The 14,161-nt window shown below is 43.4% G+C and overlaps 1 protein-coding gene across 1 annotated transcript in view; it reads left to right on the top strand.

Moving 5' to 3' along the window:
- The window catches only part of TTLL11 (tubulin tyrosine ligase like 11), a 62,994-nt gene extending 55,028 nt beyond the window's left edge, over positions 1 to 7,966 (top strand). Inside the window, exons 8-9 of the mRNA XM_018562067.1 lie at positions 2,577 to 2,683; positions 7,670 to 7,966. Coding sequence (XP_018417569.1) covers positions 2,577 to 2,683; positions 7,670 to 7,956 — 394 coding nt within the window. The 3' untranslated portion in view covers positions 7,957 to 7,966. The remainder of the gene's footprint in view (positions 1 to 2,576; positions 2,684 to 7,669) is intronic.
- The last annotated feature ends 6,195 nt before the right edge of the window (positions 7,967 to 14,161 follow it).

Below are 14,161 nucleotides of genomic sequence, written 5' to 3' on the forward strand. Positions count from 1 at the left end.
TCTCTCCTTCCCTCCCTCTCTCCTTCCCTCCCCCCTCCTTCCCTCCATTCCTCACTCTCTCCCCCATCCATTCCTCACTCTCTCCCTCCCTCTCCTTCTCACTCTCTCTATTCCTCTCGCTTTCTCTTAAAGTGGCCATATATTTGTTAGATTTTTCATTTGGGAAATCATATACGATTGGTCTTTTTCAAACGGAAATCGAACAATTAATGGTACAGCACCAATTTTTGCTTTTAATTTTGAGATCAAAATTTTTTGTACGGTCAGGTTGGAAAAGTTTTCTCTGACCAAATGAAAACCGATGAATCAGTGAGGTTTTTGCTCATCAAAAATCTTAGCAAGAACACAGCACAGGAAATTATTTCCGTAGTCTGTCTAAAAGTGGTTGGTTAGAATGGCTAACAAATTATTTCTGAATTCGACATTTGACACTGCTTAATAGGGAAGCCTAAAATCTAACATTGTATCGCCACCTTTAGTCTGTCTTCCTATTGTCTTCTCCCCTCTCTCAATTTTTTTCCCTCTCGTTTTACCCTGCAATTTCAACTCCCAATTTTTTTTATCATCTTTATCTATCTACACTCTCTCCTTTTTTTTTCTCTCTCTGTCTCTCTCCTTTCCCTCTATGCCTCAATGTATTTCTCTCGCTTTCTTTCCCGGTCATCCTCAGATTTGTTTCTCTTAAGCATTAGGTGATTTTTTTTTTCTAGAAGATAAAGTCCTTATTTGATATTTAATCCGCTGTGAAGCAGTCAGCAGTGAGAATTTCAGGATTAAATTCTCGTCTGGTGATTTGTACTTCATAGGTAGTTCTGAACTTCTCACTTAGTGAAACATAGAGCTGCACATAATGACCTCTCAGTCCTGCTTTCAGCGACTGATCTACCATATTGCCACCTCTCCAATCACAGGAAATGGAAGGACTTCTGTGGTTGGGTTTATTATTTTCTGGTTCGTGGGTTTCTTTGTGCTGATTATTTCTGAGAATCCGCAAATCCCAGTAATTTTATAGTTAATACTGCTGGTTTCCAGAAAGTCAATATCGGCTTCATGGATCGATGACCTTCTTCCCGCGCTCTAATCTTTCATCGTGCATGTCTGCAGATTGATGCAATTAAGACACAACGTCTTCCAACAAAGGAGAGATGGATTTTTTGCTCTCATAGTCTCTAAGGGTAACTGTGTTTCATCTGTTGGTAAACAAGAGTGAAAAGTGAGAATAGTTTGCAATTAGTGGAGGTAGTTTGCCTAACAATTTACAGCACTAGTCTCGCTTCTGCTGATCATTTACCTGCTGTAATGGTTTGTAGTTGTACGAGATGACAGGGGCATTATATCCTCATCTGGTGCTCTGTATGCACTGAAGTTGAAAAGTGCTGCTGATGTCCTGCCGTTCCTTTGGTGCACACAAGGATTAGTTTTTCATGTAAAGTTTTTAGCCTACACTCATCCACCCAGGGGGGCATTTATTTTCACAATATGTCACATAGAATCTAAAATTTGTTAAGGCATGAGCTTTAAAAGGCGAATTAGATGACATTTCCAGTGCACTCAGCAGGAAGCCGTGTTCCATTTAAAGTGACTGAATTTGCTTACGCATAGCTGTCGTCCTGTGATGTGCATCTCAGCCTGACTATGACCAGTATATGAATACAGAGTTCTGCGTTTATTTAACGCTCTTCCTTTTAATCAGTTTTCCTGTAAGGCAACGCTGACGGCACAGAATATAGTCATGAATAATTCAGGGTTCACTGGAGTAATCCTCATTTTTATTTACTGATGCTTTAAATACCTGAAGAGAAAAGACTTGGGAGAGTCATCATCAAAAAAAGTTTACAGACAGATATGATGATGTTCAGTGGAACCGGTGATCTTGTATGCATTCATTCCATCCTGGAGGGAGTTGCAGGACAAAACCTATTTATAGTCCAATACTTCATTGTCCTTTTTTTTTTTCCTTGATTGATTCAGCAACCTTTTGTGTTAGGCTGGGCACATACCTTACAACCATCGCAAGACTTTTGTCTTGCGATGGTTGTAAGGTACTTAAAAAACGTACGATCTGCCTAGGCATAGGCAAATTGTACTTGCGATGATCGCAAGCCACGCCCCCTGAGGGGCGGGCTTCCGATGACCGCAATGCCGAACGGGCAGTGTGCGCTTGCGCACACCGGCCCGTCCGGCTTTTATCTTACCAAAATGCTACAGACCCGCCGAACATCGTACGATGCTTGGCGGGTTTTGAAACATGTGCGTAAGTTTAAAGTCGTGCGACCTTACAGTAGTAGAGGTCGCACGGCTTCCACACACCTTACGATAATCGTACGATCGCGGGATTTCCCGCAATTATCGTACGATTATCGTAAGGTGTGTGGGGACCTTTAGAAACTGTAATGTGGTTTAACTCTCTCGATTCCTGGGTGACTCGCATGCGATGTCCCGGCCTTGTGTTGTGAGCATCAAGCTGTGACTCCCGGCTAAGATCTCTGAGAGCAGAGATTTAGCACTTCTTTATTCTAGAAGCTTCTTTCTGGTTTTAAAGGCTTCCTTTATGGTGTCTTTCTCTTTCTTCACAGAAGTTGCAAGCTGAGTAGTTGCAGTTTCTCCATGGCATCTGGGGACATTCTCTACATCGATATAACAAGGCGCTGGAACAGCATGGCACTAGACCAAAGGGAATCAGGTAATCTTCCTTCTCCTTTCACTATTGTTTATTCTGTGCTATTGTAGAGTCCCACTTTATGTTTTTTCATATGATGCGATACAACGGGTGTGCAGCCAATCAGATTTCCCTTTTCTCTTGTCCTGAAATATCATGGAGTCTGTTTGGTTTCTGTTTTCTGTATGTATACATGTGCTCAGTCCCTTCTAGCACCTAGCACCCCGTAGGGGAGGTCTCCATTCACTTTTCGGTAAGAGGGTAGAGGGGGCATACACACCAATAATCAGATTTGCAGTCATCTGTCTTAAAGAGTTGTTCATTTTATCCATTAAATTGCTTTAAAAATACTTGCGCATATAGTATGATGAAGTTTTTTTTTTATTTAGTTCCAATGCATTGCTCTTAACTAGGAGATGCATTTTCAATAATCTCTAGATTCATGATACAAGGAATATAGTACACTGAATATTATTCACAATGCTGCTATTAAAATGTAATGTTTCTAGGGATTGGCAGCACTGTGGTGGCATCTGATTACCCTGCTAAAACGCTGCTTCATTTCTGCCATCCACGGGACATTAACAAACTTCAATAGCCACTTGAGAGAGGCGATTTGAAATAACATTATGCATGTAAACATTGATTAAACCTCTTACAAGATAACGGCGCGTTAGTACCGTGAAAACAAAGAGACAGAACTCCAAGATATGAAACAGGAGGTGACTCCCTTGTCATAGTTTATTTTTTTTCCTGTGTCCAAGAAGTGCTCGAAAACGATTAATGCTTGAAGCTCTAAGAAGTGTACGCTTCGAATTTACAGATTCCCTGGATATTGCACCATATATTTTGCTTAATAACAGCATATTGTTTATAGTATTGGTTCTCAACCTGTGTAACCTCAGGACCCACATTTGTCCTTGGTCATTAAGCCGGGAACCAAGTTGCACTGCAATGGAATGCATGGCATTAAAGGTACCGTATGTTCCGGTGCAGGCGTACGAACTGTGGGTAGGAGATGAGTTTGGGGTATCATTTAAATGAATGGCAAAACACCTCCCACACCAGAATGCGCAGTAGGTGCAATTGCATGGTACAGTGCGTTAATCAACCAGAATGTGACGTCAGTCAGGTCCACGCACCTCTACAGGACACATGAGGGAGCTGTTACCAATGCACTTATGTATGGAGCTCCCTCGCGGCCATAGCCCCATCCTATCCCACCTCAAGCTGACACTCAACGCTGGGCAGCACAATTTGAATAGCTGCTTGGTGTGAGAATTGACAGTGCTGCACTAGGGGGAGACTGAGGAGCCTCTCACTGAGGAAAGTGGAAGGCATGCGGTGACCCACTGAACACGGAGTTGCGACTCACTTTTGGGTCACGACCCACAGTTAAGAACCAAGGATTTACAGGATTTCGCAACACTATCTCCAGGAGGTTGAGCAGATAAAACAGGTTAGTCATTACTTCTGTGTCTGACACCATCATCACAGTTTGTGTTTGCTAGGTTTCAAAGCTTTAGTGGGTAGTTGTCCATTTCAGGTATAATCCAGTCACCATCGGCACCGGTTACAGAGAACACATCCTAAACACGAACAGGGAGACTACATGCTTCAGCCAGGGAGAGTGTCCATCTGATGTGAACTTACCAGGCAGAAAGCAGTAGCATTTCACAGTATGTTCTAACCTTCCCAGTCGCTGCTCACCCAATGAGTCTCAGCTGAGGGCATCTGCAGGCAGTATATAGATGTTGGATTATCCTTTGACCTGGCCAAAAAGTGAATTATCTTCTAAGATTGGGGAGCATGTTTAGCATTTGTTTACCACTCATGATCAGAGTCTATTACTCTCTGACTGTTTGTCAGTGTTGCCATGCAATTAATGATTAAGGATTTTAGGTTCCATATTGTTAAGAATTCCTAAATGTTATTGCAACCCTATTCTAGGCATGTTACTCTTTTGAGTTTTGCACTAGAAAGAGCCTGTTCTGTGGGCCTGAATTCCTAGCATGAAATCTTGCTTGCTCGGTGGGTTTGGTCAGGAGGCATTCTCTGGGCTCCAATGAGAACCTTCAATTTAACCATGTGTAGAGCAAAGTGTGATACCCAGAGCAGAATCCATATTGTGCTGGTTTGACTGCTGTAATGTGTCATCTGCCTTTTGCTTCTTGCACCATATCTGTTCCACTGGTGGTGGTGGTGGTGGTGGTGGTGGTGGCGGCGACACGGCATCATATAGATTCAGTCCACTTACTTTTCAGGCCCTCTTTATAAAGACAATTTGTTTTCTGGGTCATATATGATATTTGAATAGGATTTTGAGTACCAAAAAGTGTGGGTGATTTTTGAAAAGCAAGGTGGGCGGGGAGCTGTTTCCCATAGCAACTTTTAAAAGTTGTTCCTGTAATTAAGGACATTAAGGTCTAGGGGGCTCAAATGCGTTGGCCAAATGGCTCAGTTCACACAAACCTTTTGTGGTGTTTGCTTTATTCTATCTCACAGGATGAACATATTCCTCCATATCTGCCAGCTTTGGTGCTGTGGCAGCATATTTATCCTGTAATGACTCCCACTGAAGACCAATATCGGACTGTGGCTACAGACTGTGTTGGGGGAGTCAGGTAGGGTCGGACTACAAAACCATCAGGAAGAGACCAAGTATGTTTGGGTTTTTTTTTTCTCACTGGCAGCACCCAGTTCTTTAAATCAGTTGGGTGCTTAATAAGAGAATTAACATTGTTTGCCAGGAGCAGAAGGTGCTGTCATGCAGGCAAAGGGGGGCACTATCATGCAGACCGTAAAATGTGCTGTCATGCAGGTAATGGGCAATGCTATTTTGCAGGTAGCAGGAAGTGCTATCACACAGGCACCATCATGCAGGCATTAGGAAGTGCTGACCTGCAAGCAACAGGGAGACCCATCATGCAGACATGGGTTGGTGCCATCATGAAGGCAGAGTATTATACATAAAGAAACTGGATTTTCTGAGCATAGAACATCCCCTTAAGTTGTGTCTTTCTGAAGTACTTAATTTAATATTTCCTAGATTACAGTCTGGCCATGTAATGACCAGAACATGCCTGCTGTAAACCTTGCACCTTCCCACCGTATGCATAACACTTCACACTGGCTGCCATTTACACAATGGGGTCTACACCGATGGCACAGGGTGGCGAGTAGTTTATAATGTAGCTGCTATTACTTATGAAAGATGTGTAAATATGTGTTTAGACTGAAATTCAACTTTTAATTTGCCCCAACTTTAAGTGGATTTGTTGTTCTAGAGGTCTACTTTAACCAGTCCCGTAGCTGACTTTCTAGTACAGGCTTTCTAACACGGGACGCCATCTTACCAGAGCCTATATATCACACATTCTATAGGAGTCTGTCTTCTCTTGCTCTGTCCTTCATATTATGGTAATTTATAAAGAAATATAGTAAAGATGACATGAACCCAGTGTTTTATCGCCGCTTGTCTGTGTGAACGAGACATAGTTAATGGTGTTAAATTGCCAGTTGTGCAATGGAAGAGCTTAAGTTTGTCAGATAAATATCTCGGAGAGAGGCCTGAAAACATATTTAGTGTTGGAAAGAGCCATAATTCACGGTGAGGGATCATCATCCGCCTCTTATGTTTTATTTCAGACACTTAATAATCCCAAAGTGCAGAATACTCAGATTTGATTGCTGAGAAGATTTCCCCATACTGGAGACGAGATCATCTTGGCTCAGAGTCCACAATATTATCCTTCATGGAGAAATTCTGTGTAAAAATATTTCACATGTTCTCTATTCCATGTGTTAGAGGTCTGTAGTCTTCTAAACTTAGGGGTGTCTCGTGGCAGCACACACCAACATATTTAGTGGTGACAACCCTTTTGACAGTATGTTGGTGCGATGCTTAGTGGAGCTCCTCATCAGTGCTGTTCTGTTGTCTCTCTTCTGTCCTCCTGGGACTCTCCCATCACTTATAGTGAGCTGTAATAAGATCTCCACACAGCAGCCCAGTGGGACAAGCAGTGTTTGCTACCACTGTGGTGATTATTTGCCTCTATATTGTTTTAGTTAGGCCTTTTTTTCTGGCCATTCTGCACATAAGCTCTGTCCAAGCTTTTTTGCCATACAAAGCCCAAGCCATATCAATGAGAGTATCTGTAGCACACAATGGCTCTCCTGCTTGGTCTGAGTCCTGCACGCCCCCTGCGGCCGATTCTCTTGTGACAGGTGCCATATGTAGATGGATGAAGTAACCTTCAGGTTGAGCAACGCTTCAGTTTTGCATGTAGTAGACAAGAGTAAGTAATTCCAGTCTCAAAGCCAGGAGATATTTATAATGAATAGAGGAGGTGAGATCTTCCATCAAAAGAAACAGAAGTTACCTGGTGCACGCCCTTTAGTGTCACAACCTCCTCTGAATAATGGGTGCTGCAGTGGCAAACCAATGGATGGTATTATTGTAAAAAACAGTCACAACCAGCACTCCAGCAATGTCCCATCAGAACGTATTTCGAGTCACCAAAACACAACTTGCTTGTTTTATAGCCACTGAGTACCCTTTCATTGCTGCTGTCTTGATGAATGGCAGCAGGTTATCTTTCAGTTACTCAATAAACACTTGTTGCTGGTGATGATTAAATCGCTTATTTCCTATTAGAAGAGACGCAGACTAGATATGAAATGAGGTATGGTTGTTTCCCCTAAAATCCTGTTGTACCTCCCCCTCACCTCAGCAAATGGTTGACTGAACTGACTTTTCTTGTTCTGAAACCCATCAGCAGATTCAGGTGCTGAGGACGGGGATCTCGGCTTAATTTCCAGCCGCCTTTTACTTTTCTTATTACCTTTATATACCAGGAGAAAATTGGGTATTTTACAAGCTGAACAAAATCCCTGTACCTGTATAAAGTGGATTTGCTCTGTGCAGTAATGGGGAGGGCTCTTTTTTTATTGGGGGGACTACAGTATGATTGTATCAATTCTGATTGCTGTGATTTGTCTTCTATGCAGGTATGTGTCTCCAGGCCTTCATAGAGGCTTTCTTCTACTTGGCACAAAGGCGATTTAAAGGTTTACCACTTCATGAGCAAGTGCAGGCACTTGCTGACCTCTGCCACAACCACATGAACACAGCAGAGGAAAAGAGAATTCTGTGTAGCAGAGGAACGCTAGAACGCAGAACTGCACCAAGCAATTACCGCCACAACAATGTGCGTCTGACATCATATACGCCTCTGTCACATCGCAGCAGCAGCATTTCCTGTAAACTGTCAGACTACAAACTGCAGCATTCGTGATTAAACTACTCACCAGCCTGACCTACCTTAGATATGTGCAAAATTGTATATACAACGCCACAGACCTTACAGGACCAGCTGAGACCATCACTATTATGGTCAGGAAACTCCTTACATTCTGGAAGTGTTACTACTTGTAAAGAGATCATATCAATGTTATGGTCTGGGTTACTGATAGCAGCACAATGCTCTCAGTGCAGATTTAACACTGGAAGAAGCTAATTGCAACACAGATAGCTCTTTTGCCAGGTACTTTAATAGCTGGGATGGAATGTCTATACCTCTTCTGCTCTCTTGGTTGTGGAATGTAATCTCTCCAGGGGGCCTGTCAGTGGTGCTGCTAGGGGAGTAAAGTGCCTGTCATTTATAGCAACCAATAACAAGTTTACTTACATTTTTAGCCTGCCGTAGAAAACTGGCAGCTCGAGTCTGGTTGCTGGATATGAGCAGAACAGATGGTGTCCTTTCCTCCAGTTTGCCATATAAGGCTAGTTAATCTGATTCTGCAGTCTTATGGAATAAAACACTATGCAGTAACCTATGGCAGCCAAAAACACATTTTCTGATCTGGTTGTTGTAACTGGAGAAATCTGATTGCTACCACACTTTCTACATCATTCCCTGGTTTTGTACTGCGGTATAAATCTGTCTATGTCCAGTCAGTGGATATTCTGGTATCCTCGCTGAGCTGTGTGTGTGTGTGTGTGTGTGTGTGTGTGTGTGTGTGTGTGTGTGTGTATATATATATAACACAAAACGTAAAATCATATACTTGCCTATCAGTAATTTTCCTTTCCTGATGCCAATACATGGCAGCATACAATGGGTATGGCTCCGCCCCTAGCCCAATTATAGGACAGCTATACTATAAATTAAAGCCTGCCTCCCAAGGCAGCCATTCTCGTAACAAGTACTCAATGTGAAAGCCATGGGAGGGTCCTGTATGCTGCCGTGTATGGGCATCAGGAAAGGAAAATTACCGACAGGTAAGTATACAATTTTCCGTTTTCCTGACGCCTACATGGCAGCATTCAATGGGATGTAGCGATTAAATACCAAGGGAGGGTAATGCTGAGATAGTTATCAATTTCTACCACTGGTAAACACATTCAGAACCGAACTTCACCATGGAAAATATAGATAGACTTGGGGTCTATCCTCCTAGATAGACCCCGTAATGGGACATGAATATACACCAGGTTATTGCCTTCCAGAAGAACCCTGGAGGTACATCACTAAAACTGTTCGTAAGGATGACAGCCTGCGGAAGAGCGAACCCAAGACTAATCTGTGGCTCCATCTGCTTTATCAGGCACAATACATGTGACCTAGTGCACACAGAGGGCTACTTTCTACAACCATCAGAAAGATGAACAGGTCGACCTGAAGGAAAAGGCAACCTCAGTGTTCTTCCACCAGCATAGCAGTCGCATCTCGGGCATGAGCTGAAACACACAAAAAAAACTTGATTCCGGAAAAATGGCGACATTGATGTCCTATGTAGATGGAAGGGTCTTCCAATCTTCGGAAGATGCTGGGAGAGAGATTTAGGACTACCTTGTCTGTGAAATGGTAAAAATAAGGTGGTTTGCAGCCCAATTATGACTGTCCAACACCCTCCTCCCTGAGGAAATTGCTGTAGGAACAAAAACTGTTCTACATGTTACTGTCCATACTGAGTAAGTGTAAGCTAGACAAAGTCGAGGAAGGAAGAACATTGACTGCACTTTTGTAAATTCTAAGGGAAAAGAAGAGACTCTCCTGAAGAGTGAATCCTTGCGCAAGTCCTTAGGAGATGGCTTATCAAATAATGAGGTACCCCTTGTTTCGTGGAGGATGAATATAGAGGGTACTGACACCCAAGTACATATTGCTTGCCTGAAGAAAGCCCAGTATACCCGTCATGGCAAGGTGAAGAGAGCCAAAATCTATTAAGCTTGCAAAGTCTATGAGATTATTCTACACTGTAGAATATGTGATGTTTGGCAGGTGCTCTAGCATTCAACAATCACCCAATGACTGAAGAGGAGTAATCCAGGCAAGGCAGACTTTACTTCCAACTTCCAAGCCGTTTGGATGTAGCACCTGCTGTAGAAGGTTTGAAGATTAAGGATGACTAGAAGATTCCAGGATCAGAGTCTACAAGAGGGAAACCTGGACAGATGGGCCACCAGCAAATGCTTGCCATCACTCTACCTGGATACTTGTGGGTCCCATTTAGGAACCCTTGACCATTAGGACTGAAGGAAACATATGAGCATTAAAATATCCATTACTCTTTCCCTTAGAACGTTTGCTTGACAAGGAGTGTCTGCACTTTACGCTCTTAGGGATTATCATTAGGATGAGATCTTGATAACACACTTGCTGCTGATCCACAGAAAACTGCTGGATTAGAAAACATTAACGGTCGTCCAAGGTTTTGTGACTGTAAAGTGGGGAGTTCAGCGCTGAATCCTTGAATAGAGGTACCTCCATCAGCAGTGAGCAGTTCCCACATCTATGAGCAGCCATTAAATCAATGGAAAAAACATCATCCAGTTGTTTATTGACCCAATACGGAGGTCCCTAGGATCTGAAAGGCTCTCTGAACTCCAAGATGCTGAGACATTTTCCTGCTAATGGACTGTCGCTAACCTTGGACTAAAGGGTTGAGGAAGTGATTCGCACATAGGAATCCTTTATTAACATGATCACTGAATAGGGACAATGGATAATAACAGTTGGAATAGGCTCGCCGGCTTCAGCCACAACCGAGAATCTCATATTTGGAATCATCCTGAATCTCCGGCGCAGGGAATGTTTTCTCTGAGGTCTGAAGAACCCTGTTGGAAGACTCGGCCTCTAATAAGTCCAGTGTCACCATTTAAATTGATCCTGTCATCATGAGACAATGAGACGCCAAGGAGTAGGATAGGGGCATGATCTGCCTCTGCAAAACACTAGACCACTTGGCTTTCCCCTTGGCAAAAGATTGTTATTTTATCAGAGCCTAACCTAAGATGGTTCCGTGGAATGCATAAGCAACCATCAGCAGGATGTCGCTGCAATAGTTGGAATACTTTTTTCACTCAAGCAGGCTGTGACTGGGTGTAATATTTGAAAATGACCTAGGATTGTGGCAAGGCCAAAAGGGCAGGTAAACAAACCAGAAGTGGAACTTTTGAATGGTAAGCAAGACATTTGATGAAGTACAGGTGCACAGGATCTGCCAGGCACAACACCCTATAGCCAGTTGATTGCTAAGTGTTTGAATATAGGGATTCCATATGCAATATTTGGATCCTGATCCATCTGTTTAAAGTGCTCTTACCAAGACTAGTCTTAAATCTCCTGGTTTTCCCACTAGGCAAATTAGAGGATAAAAAGCTTGACATTTTTGGTCTGGAAAAGATTACGAGACACCATTTAGATATGTGTACATATAATCAAGAGCTTCGCTTGCACCAAGGAACCTTGATGGTAATACAATGGAATGAAAGATGAGAAGAAAAACCTGACAATATGCGTCTTGAACTCTTCACCGGACCCATGCGCCTATACTCCGAACAGTATATCCTCAAACTGCTCCGAACAGTATATCCTCAAACTGTTGTAAGCTTCTACAACCTGAGACCTACTGGGCAAGCCGGTCAGAGGTGTTGGAAATGTAATGGCACATACTAATGTACTGATGTCTTTTGAGCCGTAGATGGCGCTGTAGTGGAATGCTGGTCCCTGTGTGGATGCTTATCTGCGGTCCACACGAAGTTCTTTTTCTTCACAATGTTATATCCATTCATGCAATGCCCGAAGCAAGTAAAAACCTAATTCAGCATTCCTCAAGATCTTAGTGTTTCATCTGGACACATAGCCAACAAGAGGAACTCTCAACAGGACTTTAGTTTTCCCTGGGAGGGAATAATCTTGGTTTGTTTAAATGAAAGGAGGATTGCAATTCTTCCGTCCCCTGTGACTTTAGATATTGGTGTGTGTGTGTGTGTGTGTGGTGAAATCTGTATCAACTCAAGGTAATTGCAGGGCTGGATGAGCATAGCAGCCTACTATAAAGTCAGTTGCTGATGTCAAATCCTTCAGAAACAACCATGCCCCTGAGACCTTATTGCCAGCCAAAAGGTCCACTATGTGTTCTTAGGCCAAGCATGGGCTGCCCTGGCAAGTAAGAGCCATTATTGGCCTATGGACGCGCCAGGGCAATACTCTGTAACAGACTGCCATAGGGCTAGAGGGGAACTTGTGGATGTAGCCGCTTGACTGGACTAGTAATTGACAGCTCATAAAGTCCATCCCACTGTATAAGACTTCAGACCTTCACCTTTCTGCCTCTTTATGCACTGCTGCCCCTGCAGGAGAAACTTGGCACAGCATCCTGCCAGGTGATCGCAGGCCAAGCACTTCTCAAAGGTTGTACAATTCTTGTGATGCGTTCTGCAAGCTGGATTCTAAAAGCAGGATCTTGCATGTGTAGCAGCTTTATCACATGTTGAAGATAATCTTTCATCCCCAATTGAGCAGTTCACTCTGTCTTAGAGAGCAGTGCTGGTGATAAGAAAGTTACAATCCAGAAGTTCATGTATTTGCACTCTGAGAAGCAGTGATGGCAAAGGTGTGGAGAGATTTTCAATCCATTAAAGATAAACTATGAGGTGAGTGATTTTCACTCAAACTCATAGTTCGAGCCGACGTGTGACAATTAAACTGTCACACGTTGGCTCAATAGATTGGGAAGTGAGCTAATGCATACCGTCCCTTGCTCACTTCTCGATCATGTCCCTGCAGAGAGCCGTGACTGTCACTTACGGCTCCACTCGCGATATACTGAGCTTTGGGTCACGGGAGGATGCTAGTTTATGCCCTCCCGTGACACTTACCCCATAGCTCTCCTTTAACCCCTGCATATGCACTCTGAGGAACAGTGCTGTCCATAGGGCTGAAAAATCTTCAATTCATTATGCCCATGCATTGTACGCTCTTTTTATATTTGTATCTTCATACCAACCTGACTCACACCTTATAGCATGTAGCTGGTCTCTTGGGGAAGGGGGTTAATGTTTGGTAATTGAACAAATGATCCAACCTATGCTTTTCACAGATAGACTGAAGAAAATTATATGATTAAACAGCACCTGTCAGAACCTACTAGACACTAACAACCATGCTGAAAACCTGGAGCCACATACTCATGTGCTCAGGGTTATAACACGACAGGCTCTAGCCACTAACCACAAAGGACCATGAAAAAGATTACTGAATAACAGGCAGGATAGGCCTGCAGTGAAGCAACAATCCCATAAGTTACAGTTTAACATTGACAACGCTGGGGAATCACAGGTGACAGCAAAATGCTCACATGAAAGGCACCCAAGGGCAGGGGCTGACTGTCAACTTTTAGCCCAGGGGGCAAGTACAACCCAGAGGCCCACGGTGCGGCAACTTGGCCCCCCTTCCACTCTGCCTCTTCCCCGCATTCTCCCCGCCCCTGTCTGCCACTTTTGCCATCCATGTAACAGTAGTGTGAATGTATTTATCGGTTTAGGAAATGTAAAGCACACTGGTAGTGGAGGGATGCCACGTCAGGGCTGTGCGTGCGCATGACTGCTGCGACCCTGGTAGTTCTGCCACTAACTCAGAAATACATTGTACAGCATTGCAGAATGGCATTGGCTATAGAGAACTACAATTCCAAGCAATACATTACACAACAATGCAGAATACCATCAGCTATAGCGGACTATAAATCCCAGCAATAATGACTATCAACAGCTATAGAGAACTACAATTCCCAGCAATACCATTATACAGCAATGCAGAACAGCATCAGCTATAGAGGACTACAAATTCAATCAATACATTACACAGCAATGCAGAATAATATGAAGCTACATACTCTGTTGCTCTGGGTTCTCCGCCTGATGTCTAAAGGGTCTCAGGTGGGCTGTGCGGGTTCTCACCAGGGGTCCAGAGAGTTTCACGGGTGCGTGTGTGTGCAGCAGAGGTGGTTCCCTAATTAGGCTCTCAGGTGGCCAGTGCGGGCTCTCAAAAGGCTCCAGTGATGGACTACTAGTTTGTATTGAGATTGTAGTCCATCACAGGAGCATGCTTGGAGCAATGGAAATAAGAAAGAAAAAAGTGTGGTGTGCAATATAGTGAAATCGGAAGTATAAAATTATACAGCAATCAATGCAGAATGGCATTGTCTATAGAG

The sequence above is a fragment of the Nanorana parkeri genome, unplaced genomic scaffold (genome assembly GCF_000935625.1).
Source record: "Nanorana parkeri isolate BGI_ZX_2015 unplaced genomic scaffold, ASM93562v1 scaffold559, whole genome shotgun sequence".
NCBI lineage: Eukaryota > Metazoa > Chordata > Amphibia > Anura > Dicroglossidae > Nanorana > Nanorana parkeri.